Source organism: Oncorhynchus tshawytscha, linkage group LG04 (genome assembly GCF_018296145.1).
Source record: "Oncorhynchus tshawytscha isolate Ot180627B linkage group LG04, Otsh_v2.0, whole genome shotgun sequence".
NCBI classification, from domain to species: domain Eukaryota; kingdom Metazoa; phylum Chordata; class Actinopteri; order Salmoniformes; family Salmonidae; genus Oncorhynchus; species Oncorhynchus tshawytscha.
Window position 1 is genome coordinate 12527449 of NC_056432.1, and position 16193 is coordinate 12543641.

The window sequence follows — 16193 nt, forward strand, 5'->3', positions numbered from 1 at the left end:
GGACAGAGAGGACAGGCACAGAGCCTGGTTGTTAATGATGCTCCCTAAACCAACCCGACATTGTGACATTTTAAAACATATTGTCACATCACACATCAAAATTGTAAACAAACTTTCATTTGATGACAAACTCTGACAAGATACCACAAACTTGTTATCAATTCAAGACTGACACGACTCATTCCAAAAATGCACCTTTGCTCTTTCAATGACAGCCCTCTTCTAATTCCTGCAGAGTCATGATGTGATTTGCAAAGAGACACCCGATAGCCACACATGCCTCTGAGTCCCTTTGTCCCCATGCAGAATTAGAGGGACCCTTGTTCTGATGGAATGCCAGCCCCTGGTCTACCACCTGTTCTGCTACTGGGACTCTACTTCCATGGGAATGCCTGGTCTATCACCTTTTGCTCTACCTGAGAGGAGCCATCAGAGATGCCATGTGTCCCGTCTCTCTAAAGGGCTGAGCGCACACTTCCTCCACCCAGGCGTGAACACTGGTTAAATATGCACGAGGACACACAAACCACTGGCTTCAATTACATGTCTTTCTAGGTAACCAAATATCCATATTCTCAGGGTACATGGCTAGTCAGAGAATGTGACAATAATGTGCTGTTCTCCAGTGTGCTGTTTTTCTTACATCATTTTGCTGATGTGTCAGTCAGGTTCAGAGCTGTACGAATGACTGCCTTAGTTGGCAAGTGGGGTCTACATTTCATCTCGATAGTGTCAATAGTGTCTCATTTATACTGTAAAGCAGGTAAGATACTGTATGTGTGCGTGTGTGTATGTATCAGGGGTCGTGTTAACGCAGGATTCTGCGCTTTTCATGCAGAAAAGGAAAGATAAAACGCAAAAGAAATATATTGCTGCGTTTAAAAAAAAAAAGCAGATCTAAAAAAATCAATGATTGTAAATTCTGCTCGGCTTCAATCAGGGTTCAAACGAAATCATGACTGTAAAAGGACTAATTTTGTGCTTCAGTTGTACTTCACCATCAGGATGAAATATCTTTGCTCTCCTCATTGGATCACCAGACAGCGCTCTGACTGATGTGTAGGCTACTTTCCTATGGTACTTTCATCAGGTGTAGTTTTTCCTCTGGTAGCAGGTTAAAATGCAAGATTAACTTCAAGCAAAACATCAGGAAATGTAGCTGGCTACATTCTTTCTATGATAAATATTAGAAATGTGATGGCCATGCATAGTTTTTGCGAAAAAATACCTTAATTTTTCATTGTAAGTTAATGTACTTGTGAGCTAATGTAAGTTAATGCATGGGTGGCTGCCAGCCAAATAGCATTGTACTTTCTGCCGAATGTGTTGCACTAATGTATTTTGTGTGAAGAAGAACTAGTAGCTCGCCCCTGATCACTCTATTGAAGAAAAAAACACTGTTGACTTTCAGTGTAAGACCCAGGTGAAATGGTTCAAAACAAAGATTTTTTTATGTTCTGCGTTTTGAAAATGCAGATTTATGAAAGCTAATGCGACCCGTGTGTGTGTGTGTTTGTGTGTGTGTGTGTGTGTGTGTGTGTTTGTGTGTGTTTGTGTGTGTGTGTGTGTGTCTTACGTCTGGTATGCAGGTGCCGGTGAAGCCAAAGAAGCCATTGGCGTTGTCACTCTTCATCACCCGTAGGGTGGCGGTGGGGCGGGGGAGGGGGAGGCGCGCCCCCCCGTGGGCCGCCACCAGCTGCAAGTAGAACACCTCCTCCCCCTCCTCCTCCTTGTCGTCCCGCACCGTCACCACAAAGGCCTTCTGCCTCTCGTCCTGCCTGTACTGCAGGTAGCCAGAGATGTTCCTCAGGTCCGTCTTGGCGGGCTGTGCGTGGAGCTCGTGGATCTCTGAGCGGTTCAGTCTGCTGTGGTAGAGACGCAGATCCTGCAGGAGGCCCGTGTAACGCTCCTCTCCGTAGGGGTCCGATCCGATCCGCACAGGAGCTGAACCTGCAACACACACAGGAGGTAGAAGAATACACTCAGAAAAACATCAAGCAGTAGGTGATCATGCTGTCAAAAAAAATGCTTTTTGTATACAGAGAAGCTGACAAGCATGTATTGTACAGTGTATCCATTCCAGAATGATTCATTAATGCTACAGTGCCCCCCACCCTCACCACACACACACACACACACACACACACACACACACACACACACAGACCACCAGCGAGCATTGCAACAGCAAAAAAATACAAATAGAGGAAGCTCTCCACGGTGACCACGGACAAAGCCCTCAGACAAAGCTCTCAGAAAAAGCAGTAGAACACTGTTTGGATTGACAGTATGGGATGTTGTTTACATGTATATCCATTTGATTGAAGTTAACCCAAGAAGAGCCATTGAAACAGACAGTCCCATCGTGGGGTTGGGGGGGAAAGCACATTGTCTTCAGTTATTGGGGGAGAACGAAAACTGCAGCCTGCTTTCATCTGCCTGTTACAATGTCCAATGTAACAATGGTGGCTAAGCGCTCGCTCAAGCATTGCTGAGTCTCTGTAAGTCCAAACAATAGGAGAGGAGGAATGGGAAAGGAGGAATGGGAGCGGAGTAATGGGAGAGGAGGAATGGGAGAGGAGGAATGGGAGAGGAGGAATGGGAGAGGAGTAATGGGAGAGGAGGAATGGGAGTAATGGGAGAGGAGGAATGGGAGAGGAGTAATGGGAGGGAGAGGAGGAATGGGAGGGAGGAATGAGTAATGGGAGAGGAGAATGGGAGAGGAGTAATGGGAGAGGAGGAATGGGAGAGGAGTAATGGGGAGGAGTAATGGGAGAGGAGGAATGGGAGAGGAGTAATGGAGAGGAGATGGGGAGTAATGGGAGAGGAGGAATGGGAGGAATGGGAGAGGAGTAATGGGAGAGGAGGAATGGGAGAGGGTAATGGGAGAGGAGGAATGGGAGTAATGGGGAGGAGTAATGGGAGAATGGGAGAGGAGTAATGGGAGAGGAGGAATGGGAGTAATGGGAGAGGAGAAGGAGGAGGAATGGGGAGTAATGGGAGAGGAGGAATGGGAGAGGAGAATGGGGAGTAATGGGAGAATGGGAGAGGAGTAATGGGAGAGGAGGAATGGGAGAGGAGTAATGGGAGAGGGAATGGGAGAGGAGGAATGGGGAGGAGAATGGGAGAGGAGGAATGGGAGAGGAGTAATGGGAGAGGAGGAATGGGAGAATGGGAGGAATGGGAGAGGAGGAATGGGAGAGGAGGAGGAATGGGAGAGGAGTAATGGGGAGAATGGGAGAGGAGTAATGGGAGAGGAGGAATGGGAGTAATGGGAGAGGAGGAATGGGAATGGGAGAGGGAATGGGAGAGGAGAATGGGAGCTGGGAGAGGAGTAATGGGAGAGGAGGAATGGGAGAGGAGGAATGGGAGAGGAGAATGGGGAGAATGGGAGAGGAGATGGGAGAGGAGGAATGGGAGAGGAGGAATGGGAGAGGAGGAATGGGAATGGGAGAGAGGAGGAATGGGAGAGGAGTAATGGGAGAATGGGAGAGGAGGAATGGGAGAGGAGGAATGGGAGAGGAGTAATGGGAATGGGAGGAGGAATGGGAGGAGGAGGAATGGGAGAGGAGAATGGGAGAGGAGTAATGGGAGAGGAATGGGAGAGGAGGAGGAAGGGGAGAGGAGAATGGGAAGAGAGGAGTAATGGGAGAGGAGGAATGGGAGAGGAGGAATGGGAGAGGAGAATGGGAGGAGGAGGAGAGGAATGGGAGAATGGGAGAGGAGGAATGGGAGAGGAGGAATAAGGAGGAATGGGAGAGGAGTAATGGGAGAGGGAGTAATGGGAGGTAATGGGAGAGGAGGGATGAGAGGAGAGAGGAGGAATGGGAGAGGAGGAATGGGAGTAAGGAGAGGGAATGGGAGAGGAGGAATGGGAGAGGAGTAATGGGAGAGGAGGAATGGGAGAGGAGGAATGGGAGAGGAGGAATGGGAGAGGAGGAATGGGAGAGGAGGAATGGGAGAGGAGGAATGGGAGAGGAGGAATGGGAGAGGAGGAATGGGAGAGGAGGAATGGGAGAGGAGGAATGGGAGAGGAGGAATGGGAGAGGAGGAATGGGAGAGGAGGAATGGGAGAGGAGTAATGGGAGAGGAGGAATGGGAGAGGAGTAATGGGGGAGTAATGGGAGAGGAGGAATGGGAGAGGAGGAATGGGAGAGGGGAGGAGAGAGGGGAATAATGGGAGTAAGGAGGAATGGGAGAGATGGGGAGGAATGGGAGAGGAGAATGGGAGAGGAGGAATGGGAGAGGAGGATTGGGAGAGGAGAATGGGGAGGAGGAATGGGAGAGGAGTAATGGGAGAGGAGGAAGAGAGGAGTAATGGGAGAGGAGGAATGGGAGAGGAATGGGAGAGGAGGAATGGGAGAAGGAGGAATGGGAGGGAGAATGGGAGAGGAGGAATGGGAGGAGGAGTAATGGGAGAGGAGTAATGGGAGAGGAGGAATGGGAGAGGGGATGGGAGAGGAGGAATGGGAGAGGAGGAATGGGAGAGGAGGAATGGGAGAGGAGGAATGGGAGAGGAGTAATGGGGAGGAGGAATGGGAGAGGAGGAGGAATGGGATGGGAGAGGAGGAATGGGAGAGGAGTAATGGGAGAGGGAATGGGAGAGGGAATGGGAGAGGAGGATGGGAGAGGAGGAATGGGAGAGGAGTAATGGGAGAGATGGGGAGGAGGAATGGGAGAGGAGGAATGGGAGAGGAGGAATGGGAGAGGAGGAATTGGGAGAGGAGGAATGGGAGAGGAGGAAGGAGAGAGGAGTGGGAGAGGAGGAATTGAGAGCGGAGGAATGGGAGAGGAGGAATGTAATGGGAGAGAGGAGGAATGGGAGAGGAGGAATGGGAATGGGAGAGGAGGAATGATGGGAGAGGAGGAATGGGAATGGGAGAGGAGGAATGGGAGAGGAGTAATGGGAGAGGAGGAATGGGAGAGGAGGAAGAAGAGAGGAGTAATGGGAGAGGAGGAATGGGAGAGGAGGAAGAAGAGAGGATGGGAGAGGAGGAGAAGAGAGGAGAGAGGGATGGGAAGGGAGAGGAGTAATGGGAGGAGGAAATGGAGAGGGAGTAAGAGGAGGAATGAGGAGGAATGGGAGAGGAGAATGGAGAGGGGAAGAGGAGGTGGGAGAGGAGGTGTGCATAGTGGGGTTTTAACTAGACCTTCCCTGACCAGATGTGGGCCAAGAGAGTGAGGAGACAAGCAGGGTCCCACAGCGTTCACTCACAGACCACCAGTGACGTCAGATTGATGAAGACATTGACATCAAAGGAGACATTTGTACAGTATGGTGAGGTCTCTGTCTGCTGAGAGTGAAGCAGCTCAGTGGAGAAGCTTCATGAAGGTTACTGTTGTCAGGGGTCTAGGTTAGGCCTATACAATAACACAACTATGACAATCCTTTCAAACTTTTCATTTCATTTAATTAACCGCTATACCAGCTATACCTTTATTATCGTTAACTCAAATAATTGAACTATGCAGAATCAGATACATAATATGCCCTTTACAGGACTGAGGTGGTTGTCATAGCTACAGGAAGATGATTGAACTCTAGCTAGTGGAGTAGAAGCCCTGTTCAGTTTGTAACTCCTACAGTAAACACTCCCATAAGATCCTGTCTTAATAAGTATTATGACTCCTGTCTTCTAGAGATAATTACATTCTTGGGACTCACCGTCAGTGATGGCCTCTCCTTTTAGACTCTTGACCCCTCCGGGCATGAGGTTCCCATCCAGGAAGAACTCAATCATCCCATCACCCGCCGTGATCACCACATGGAGCCACACGTTGTCCTCCACAAACCTCTCTGCCGTGGTCCGGGCCACCTGGGTGTAGTTGGCCCCCAGGGCTGTGTAGTACAGCATCACGCTCACATGAGACTCATTAGTCTGGACCTTCACCCCATAGTACAAAGTCCTGTTACTGTTACCCTTAGACACGATGAAGCCGTTGGTGTCCAGCCTGGGAATCAGCCAGGCCGAGAAGGTGAAGTTAGCCAGGTTGCCAGGCCCGTCCTCTGGGCTGATGGTGCCGTAGGCCCCCTGGCGGCCCGAGAAGAGCCAGGCGTCGGTGCCTGAGTGGTGCCTCCTGGAGTGGGGCCTGAGCTCCACTTCCTTGGGGAAGAAGGCGCTGAGAAGGAGGTCCTGCATAGGAGGGAGGCCGAGAGGGAAACGGTCGGATACGATCTCCCAGGCAACCCGCACATCCCCGAAGGTGCCCTGCTTCCGCAGTATGTTGAAGGAAGTGACATCAGACATGTCCAGTTCTGACAGGACGTCCTCAGCCACTTCCTGGTCCAGGTTGTCATCAGCTATGGCGAACACTCCAAAGGGGTCATCGTTGAAGGGTATCAGGATGGATGCGTTGAGGGATGTAGTAGCCAATCGGCCGCCCTCGCCAGGGTAACCACCTATGAAATATCACCGGAAAGGAAATGGTTAATGCTTTAATGTCAACAATATGTGTAATGTGACACAGAGTAATTCAGAACTAACCCATACCATCCCATTTCAACTGAGAGAACATGGGTAGCAATCTCAGATATTGATGTTCCTGTCAAGAAGATACTTCAGCTTTGTTTCCACATACCTCACCTGGAGCATACCTGCCTCATCGCTCACCTCCCCTACCTGAGATGTTGATGAGTCTGAGGACGTAGAACTCGTTGAACTCCGGGAGCTGGTCTGAGATGGCCTGCAGGACAATGGGCTTGGTCTCCTCTCCCGTGGTGAAGGTGATGGAGCCAGAGGTGTTGATGAACTCATGACCAGGCTCCAGGGCTGTGTCATTGGCATAAAGGCGCCAGAACACTGTCACGTTGCCAAAGTGTCCCCTGGCCCTGATAACACTAGGAGATGACAGGACTGCATGAGGGACTGAGAGAGAAGAGTGCCACAGACACTACGGCCCCCAAGGACCCAAACTGACACAGTCCCGGATTCAATTATTACAGCAGTTGCTAGGATCATCAACTCAAGAAGTTTGGTTAGATCTAGTTCTGAGAGATTAACAGAAATGTCAAATTTTTAGTTTTTCAAACAACTAATTGACTGACATCGGTTCAATTATTTGAAATCCATTTCGTTTGGTTTCTCTAGAGACAAATCAGATCAAGCCCAAACTGTGCGATCTAGTGGGGAGTTGTAGTTTCCAACAGGCTAAAATATTAGTCATAACCATAATCCACTGCGCGCCTACTGTCCGGTCTGTGTGGGGCGCGGAGATAGGGAGAGGAAGAGACAGCAGAATGTGCGATTGAGAGGGATAGAGAGCAGTTGCTTCGTGAGGTATCTCTATCTGAAAATACATGATCTAAGTGATTGATAGTTGGTATTCAGCAGTCATAAAAGTATGCCTTATTTACTTTGAAGAACTACTAAAATCGTGATTTTGTCAGACAGTTTAGGCAGCAGCTCTATAGTGATGAGATGATGACTTGGAATGAAATAATAAAGTCATCAAATAAAACTAATATAATATACACAATAACTTAACTATTTTATTCAATGAAAGTCATGTGAATAAATGATAGTTAATAAGCAGTAATGGGCATCACTAGCATCATGGGACTTATTAATTGTTTCATTCTGTGTTGTTACAGCATTCAACCCACATAATGCATTTTATGTTCTAAACTATTGAAACCCCAAATCGAAAACTGTGATTTTAACAGAAACCAAACTGACCTCAAAAAACACAAATTGCTCAGCTCTAGTTAGAGCTGCTAAATGATTCCAGAGGCTGGGTAAGCATCACGGACAGGTGTATGATGTATTAAGGCTGGGTAAGCATCAAGGACAGGTGTATGATGTATTAAGGCTGGGTAAGCATCACGGACAGGTGTATGATGTATTAAGGCTGGGTAAGCATCAAGGACAGGTGTATGATGTATTAAGGCTGGGTAAGCATCACGGACAGGTGTATGATGTATTAAGGCTGGGTAAGCATCACGGACAGGTGTATGATGTATTAAGGCTGGGTAAGCATCACGGACAGGTGTATGATGTATTAAGGCTGGGTAAGCATCACGGACAGGTGTATGATGTATTAAGGCTGGGTAAGCATCAAGGACAGGTGTATGATGTATTAAGGCTGGGTAAGCATCACGGACAGGTGTATGATGTATTAAGGCTGGGTAAGCATCACGGACAGGTGTATGATGTATTAAGGCTGGGTAAGCATCACGGACAGGTGTATGATGTATTAAGGCTGGGTAAGCATCACGGACAGGTGTATGATGTATTAAGGCTGGGTAAGCATCACGGACAGGTGTATGATGTATTAAGGCTGGGTAAGCATCACGGACAGGTGTATGATGTATTAAGGCTGGGTAAGCATCACGGACAGGTGTATGATGTATTAAGGCTGGGTAAGCATCACGGACAGGTGTATGATGTATTAAGGCTGGGTAAGCATCACGGACAGGTGTATGATGTATTAAGGCTGGGTAAGCATCACGGACAGGTGTATGATGTATTAAGGCTGGGTAAGCATCAAGGACAGGTGTATGATGTATTAAGGCTGGGTAAGCATCACGGACAGGTGTATGATGTATTAAGGCTGGGTAAGCATCACGGACAGGTGTATGATGTATTAAGGCTGGGTAAGCATCACGGACAGGTGTATGATGTATTAAGGCTGGGTAAGCATCACGGACAGGTGTATGATGTATTAAGGCTGGGTAAGCATCACGGACAGGTGTATGATGTATTAAGGCTGGGTAAGCATCACGGACAGGTGTATGATGTATTAAGGCTGGGTAAGCATCACGGACAGGTGTATGATGTATTAAGGCTGGGTAAGCATCACGGACAGGTGTATGATGTATTAAGGCTGGGTAAGCATCACGGACAGGTGTATGATGTATTAAGGCTGGGTAAGCATCACGGACAGGTGTATGATGTATTAAGGCTGGGTAAGCATCACGGACAGGTGTATGATGTATTAAGGCTGGGTAAGCATCACGGACAGGTGTATGATGTATTAAGGCTGGGTAAGCATCACGGACAGGTGTATGATGTATTAAGGCTGGGTAAGCATCACGGACAGGTGTATGATGTATTAAGGCTGGGTAAGCATCACGGACAGGTGTATGATGTATTAAGGCTGGGTAAGCATCACGGACAGGTGTATGATGTATTAAGGCTGGGTAAGCATCACGGACAGGTGTATGATGTATTAAGGCTGGGTAAGCATCACGGACAGGTGTATGATGTATTAAGGCTGGGTAAGCATCAGGACAGGTGTATGATGTATTAAGGCTGGGTAAGCATCATGGACAGGTGTATGATGTATTAAGGCTGGGTAAGCATCACGGACAGGTGTATGATGTATTAAGGCTGGGCATCACGGCAGGTGTATGATGTATTAAGGACAGCATCACGGACAGGTGTATGATGTATTAAGGCTGGGTAAGCATCACGGACAGGTGTATGATGTATTAAGGCTGGGTAAGCATCACGGACAGGTGTATGATGTATTAAGGCTGGGTAAGCATCAAGGACAGGTGTATGATGTATTAAGGCTGGGTAAGCATCACGGACAGGTGTATGATGTATTAAGGCTGGGTAAGCATCAAGGACAGGTGTATGATGTATTAAGGCTGGGTAAGCATCACGGACAGGTGTATGATGTATTAAGGCTGGGTAAGCATCAAGGACAGGTGTATGATGTATTAAGGCTGGGCTTCCTTACTAGAAGTTGTTGGTCTTGCCCTCTTTCACAGGCCTCTCTGTCGATTCCAGGGAGAATATTCCGTTGGCCTCATCATTGGCCTCAATCACCACTGTTGCTGTGTCACCCCCATACACAACAGCATCACCTGTACACACACACACACACACACACACACACACACACACACACACACACACACACACACACACACACACACACAGGTTGTCACAATGTGAAATTGCACAGTTAGTTGCTGGGTGTCAAGGTCAGATATTTTGACTCAACCGCTTTCAAAGCACGCAGTCACTGAATACATTTACAATGCCTGTTAAAGATATGTCCCTCTGTTTTTATTAAATAACAAATGACTGAACAAGAGAGAAACATTTAATGTCCTTCAAGTCTGTCAAAATAATATGATGTTCTTGTTTGAACTTAACATCTTCATTTATTTATTTTTATAACACGTTGGTAAAAGAAAACGACGCGAAAATGTCTTCTTTAAAATAACCTTTTTAAAGTCTGTCCTCAGCATGTGGTTCCGCTTTTTATAAGGAATACAGAGAGAGACAGAGACCAGGTTGCTTTGAAATACGCACATTGTAATTGTCATGCTAAATATCATAACATAAAGGAAAGAGTGCTCTCATTACCATAGCACACGGTAACCACCGCAACCCAGCAGAGAGGGTCAGGGTTCTGTGTGCAAATGTCCGCCACAACAACAAAAACATAAGAGCCCTCTTATAAACTAAGGCTTGGAGTGGAGCAGAGTGAGTCAACACGTATTCTCTATCAAAGTGGTCCATGCGTATACAGCCATCCAGGCAGGCCGAGTAGTGGGCTTGCAGAGTGAGTCTGAGTTCAGTAATTAAGTTCCCCCACAGCCTTTCATCCCTGTCTGTTTCCCAAAAACCTGGGATTAGGAGGGCATTTCAGAGTCACCAGAGTCAATGCTAATCAACCCAATTACTCACCAATGTACAGAAAGAACTGTCAAAGAGACTGGCTACTAAACATGGAAATACAGTCAACGCAATGAGGCCGGTTGATTCGTACTACAGCTGCCTCCAAAATGACTTGACCCATGTAACTTTGTGCTATTGTATTGAGAGTATAAATTAGATTGAGTAATTGTATAGAATGTAATTGAATAGAATGTAATCAAACATAAGAATGGCCAGGGGGGTTTTCTTGGTCACGTGACCTGACCAGACCAGGCAACATTCTAGATTTTAGCTATTGGCTAAAACTAGGGCTCAGAGTTTTTCCTGTTCAGATCACGAGGTCAGGAGAAATATCTTGTCTGTTTCAGTGCAAAGAAAGCGTGTCAGCCTTCCACACCTGTAGTGTTGTAGAGAATAATATAGAATGGTTCTTCGGTCTCAGGTATGTCGTCCTCCTCCACGACTACATAGATGTTCTTCATCCATTGTCCCACGCCAAACACCAGCACAGTGTTGTTACTCAGCGGGGCCAAGTCACGAGGTGACGCCTCGCCATAGTCCACACGATACATCACCGTGGCAACGAAGTCAGCCGGACCAGCCCTCAAAACGGTCAAGTTAGCCACGCCCCCCTCCAGAAGCCTGACAACCACAGGCTCTGAAGGACAGAGAGACAGAGTCTTATGTCACCTTATGTCAACTGACAAACTATGTCACTTGACATAAAAACAATGTCACTTGGAATAAAAATATGTCACTTGACATATCCACTTTATGTCTGGCGATACACAGCTGAACTTGATCCTCACCTGCAAAGTAAATCGGGTTATCGTTTTTGTTTATGTGCAAGCTGGCGTCGAGTATGTTCCCAAGTCTTGCTCCCCCTGTCGCATTGAGGAGAGTGATGGTGAAATTCTCCATTGCCTCTGGGATCTTATGAGGAAACAAGACACTGTCACTATTGTGTAGAAAAGATACAGTACCATCCAAATCATGAAACTCTATTGACATAAATCACACAATATATTATGTCAAGGAGACCTGATTGTAGTAGTTGGTCAGATACCGTTGTGTTTGAGAGACAGCTTTACCTCATCAGGTACAGAGAAGAGCGTGAGGTTTTTCATATACTCCCCCTCAGCAAACACAATGTATCCCTGTACGGGGCTGACGTCAGCAGACATATGGGGCTCTAGGACCCAGGACACTGACACCTTCCCGAAGTGACCCCTGTTCCTCACCACGGGATAGGCCACTGCCAAGCAGACCCACAACATAACACACTGTTCACAATACAATACACTCAATCCTATTAGTTCCTTTATCATCTCTCTACTGCATCCTCATTTTAAATAATTAAAATGACTTAAAATATGGATCACAACTGTTTTCCTGTTACATTTCTTTTGTTATACTACATAGTCCTAAAGTGCTGTATAGTTGGTAGTCACTGTTCCTCCACTGCTCCATTGTACCTGAGTGAGACTGGGAGCCTTTGCTCTCGTTGATGGCCTCTGCCAGTCTAGAACGGATGAACTCGATGACCCCGAAGGGGTCGTCGTTCCTGCGCACCGTGATGTTGACCTCTCGGTGGTTGCCAAGGCGACTGGCTGGAGTGCTGTAGCTGCTGAGTACCATCGAGAATGTCTCATCCAGCTACACACACGCACACACACACACACACACACACACACATACACGCACACACGCACACACACACACACACACACACACACACACACACACACACACACACACACACACACACACACACACACACACACACACACACACACACACACACACACACACACACAATAACAGGACTGTCTCACTGTAATCTGCCCACCGTGCTCTACACTCAAACACATACCTGTATACTGTTAACTATCGTAACAAAAAAACTGATGTTGAATTTCAAAGGCAATTCAAACTGGAAACTGTAAGACCAGTGACACCCTAACAGTCAGGAAGAGGTGTCCATGCCATTCATGATGCCATATATGATACCAGACAGCAGTGTAGCTGTACCTCAGGGACCTCGTCAGGCCGTGCCACCAGTGCTACCAGCACCTCCCTCTCCCCGGGATTGAACTCCAGGACACCGGTAGCGCCGTAGAACTCTGTGTAGCCCGAGGGTATGAGGGCGTACTGCACCAACTGTTTGAGTAGCTGCCCCTTGGTCCGGATCACACTCAGCTCCACCGCCTCACCCTCCTACAGGACAAAGGTCACAGGGCAGAAAAAAGTGACAAACTATGGGTCAGAAGTGTTGCTGTTTTTGATGTAGGTTAGCCATTGATTTAACCATATTTAGAAAAAGTCTCAGAGTAGGAGTTCTGATCTAGGATCGGGTCCTGCCTCTTATTCATTATGATATAAAAGGCTAAACTGGTTATAGATCAGCACTTCTACTCTGAGATGCATTGGGGCCAATGGTCTTTTGCAAAAATGACCTGGTTGGTCATTTCAACATGGAGTCCAGTGGATGAAACAGATGAGCATCAACAACCATGATATCTAAGTGTGTGTGTCAGACGTACGTTAATGTACCAGGGTCCTCTGGAGAAGGAGGAGAACTCAAAGACTCCCCCTGGGTCGTCGTTCTCCACGATGACAATCTCTCGCCGGGTGAAGCCAGGCTTCAGGATCTGGTTCTCAACGTTAGTCCTGCAACACAGAGGGGAACTCAGTATCTAGACTACGAAGGAACTCACAGGCCTCTACAGTGCATTCGGAAAGTATTCAGACCCCTTGACTTTTTTGTAAAAAAACAAGACTGAAATATCACATTAACATAAGTTTTCAGACCATTTGCTCAGTACTTTGTTGAAGTACCTTTGGCAGCGGTTACAGCCTCAAGTCTTCTTGGGTATGACGCTACAAGTTTGGCACACCTGTTGTTGGGAGTTTCTCCCATTCTTCTCCCCAGTCTAAGGTCCTAAGCGCTCTGGAGTAGGTTTTCATTAAATATGTCTCTGTACTTTTCTCCGTTCATCTTTCCATCAATCCTGACTAGTCTCCCAGTCCCTGCCGCTGAAAAACATAATCACAGCATGATGCTGCCGCCACCATGCTCCACTGTAGGGATGGTGCCAGGTTTCCTGCAGATGTGACGCTTGGCATTCAAGCCAAAGAGTTCAATCTTGGTTTCACCAGACCAGAGAATCTTGTTTCTCGTGGTCTGAAAGTCGTATAGGTGCCTTTTGGCAAACTCGAAGCGGCCTGTCATGTGCCTTTTACTGAGGAGTGTCTTCCGTCTGGACATTCTACCATATAGGCCTGATTGGTAGAGTGCTGCAGAGATGGTTTTCCTCCTGGAAGATTCTCCCATCTCCACAGAGGAACTCTGGAGCTCTGTCAGAGTGACCATCGGGTTCTTGGTTACCTCCCTGACCAAGGTCCTTCTCCCCCGATTGCTCAGTTTGGCTGGGTGGCCAGCTCTAGGAAGAGTCTTGGTGGTTCCAAACTTCTTCCATTTAAGAATGATGGAGGCCACTGTGTTCTTGGGGACCTTCAATGCTGCAGTCATTTTTTGGTACCCTTCCCCAGATCTGTGCTTCAACACAATCCTGTCTCGGAGCTATACAACAATTCCTTCGACCTCATGGCTTGGTTTTTGCTCTGACATGTCTGTCAACTGTGGGACCTTATATAGACTATTGTGTGCCTTTCCAAATCATGTCCAGTCAATTGAATTTACCAATTGACTTTACATCACTGACATCAAGAGACATCCAATCAAGAGACATCTCAAGGATTATCAATGGAAACAGGATGCATCTGAGCTCAATTTCGAGACTCATAGCAAGGGGTCTAAATATTAATGTAAATAAGGTATTTCTGTTTTTATTTTTAATATATTTGAAAAATTTGAAAAAAACTTTTTTCGCTTTCTCATTATGGGGTATTGTGTGTATATTGATGAGGAAAAACATTTTAGAATAAGGCTGTAACGTAACAAAATGTGGAAAAAGTCAAGCGGTCTGAATACTTCCCGAATGCACCGTACACCAGGGGCATGGGGTTGCAGTGTACTTTTAAAACCATTGAAGAGTGTGTGTAAAACAACAAGGAGTGACGAAATCAAAGTAGGGGACATGCACTTCAAAGCTTGCACCAGGTATTGTCATCTAGTAATTCCTTATATTGTGTCATGTTCAGTAATGACCAGAGAGGCCTGTTATTGTGACTGCTCTGAATAACACTGTCACTCAGTGGCCCCCCCAAGCCTCTCTCTCACACAGCAGGAAGCCTGTGTGTAAAGCATTCCAAACAAACCCTTGCAGGCAACGTGCAGCATGCATACAAACACTGATCTCTTTACAGGAAGAATGGTTAAATTAGGTGCAACACAAAGAAGATCCCTCCTTACTCCCCACACCCTCTCTTCCCACAACAACCACCACAACAACCCTGTCTCCCATCAACCAAAGGTCACAGAAATCCTAAAGTGGTCCCTTTTTCCCAGAGAAAGTTCTGATTCACAGCACACAAAGGGTCCAGACTCACTCCCCTCTCCACTTACACAAAGTATACTACAAAGCGCGCAGTCTCCACTCTGCAGGATAGGGGTGGGAGGGAAGGAGAGAGAGAGACAAGGTCATGGATAACAGATGACAGGCAGGGATTGGGTTAAGGGAAAGGGGTAAGGGAAGGGATAGGGGTAGGGGTAGAGGTAGGGGTGAGTGTAGGAGAAAGGGCCAGGGTAGGGGTAGGGGTAAGGGTAAGGATAGGGGTGAGGTAGGGTAAGGGGTAAAGTTAGATGTGGGGGTGTAGTAGGGGTAAGGGTAGGGGTAGGGGAAAGGGCAAGGGTAGGGGTGAGGTAGGGGAAGGGGAAGGGTAAGGGATGAGCTCTCCTTAAAAGCCCATGACACTCTGGTCTCACTGCTCACATTAGCAATTCTTAGAATAGACTCTATTGATTTTTTGTTTGAATTTTAAGCACAGCCTTGTATTGTTCAGTAAATTAACTAGTGGCCAGTAATCTACTGAATCAAACCCCAGGTAGGACATACCATATGGCAATGGTGTGTGGTGTGTGGTACCTTAACAGAGCATAGTCAGACACAGGCACTTATGAAGTCACATTGCCACTGATTAACTGAATGAAAATATGTTGGCCAACCAAAGCTCCTCAGGGTTGCAGTGCAGTACCTGTCCAGGGTGAGGAGAAGGGTCTCGTTGACCTCTGGGATGTTGTCGGCCATGATGGTGATGTTGATGACCGCGTCACTCTGTCCAGTCAGGAACACCACTGAGCCGCTCAGGGGTTTCAGGTCGTCAGGGGTGACGTCAGCCTGGTTGTCTCCGATTGGTCGAAGGCTCCAGAATACCACAGCCTGTCCATCTGTCCCATCCCGCCTCAGGCTGAGGGTCACCTGTAACAGGAGGCAAAATATCTTAACCCTCAACCATCAGCAGTCATATTAGAGACTTGAACGAACTGACATGACAAGAAGCAATAATCTTTTCATTTCAAAGACTTCAGCGTTATATGAGGGGAATTGCTGATTTGCCCCAAAAATTGCCATCGCAGAAGCACAAAATTGATGCAGACAGAGGTTTAGCATGTTAACC

At 47.2% G+C, this 16193-nt stretch overlaps 1 protein-coding gene across 1 annotated transcript in view; it reads right to left on the reverse strand.

Annotated features, from left to right (window-relative positions):
- LOC112237176 (adhesion G-protein coupled receptor V1-like) overlaps nucleotides 1–16193 on the reverse strand; it is a 225981-nt gene that overhangs the window by 184838 nt on the left and 24950 nt on the right. Inside the window, exons 10-20 of the mRNA XM_042320335.1 lie at nucleotides 15771–15994; nucleotides 13157–13283; nucleotides 12645–12830; nucleotides 12089–12269; nucleotides 11705–11868; nucleotides 11423–11546; nucleotides 11011–11271; nucleotides 9685–9811; nucleotides 6621–6838; nucleotides 5666–6400; nucleotides 1577–1950 (exon numbers count right to left, since the gene is read on the reverse strand). Coding sequence (XP_042176269.1) covers nucleotides 1577–1950; nucleotides 5666–6400; nucleotides 6621–6838; nucleotides 9685–9811; nucleotides 11011–11271; nucleotides 11423–11546; nucleotides 11705–11868; nucleotides 12089–12269; nucleotides 12645–12830; nucleotides 13157–13283; nucleotides 15771–15994 — 2721 coding nt within the window. The remainder of the gene's footprint in view (nucleotides 1–1576; nucleotides 1951–5665; nucleotides 6401–6620; nucleotides 6839–9684; nucleotides 9812–11010; nucleotides 11272–11422; nucleotides 11547–11704; nucleotides 11869–12088; nucleotides 12270–12644; nucleotides 12831–13156; nucleotides 13284–15770; nucleotides 15995–16193) is intronic.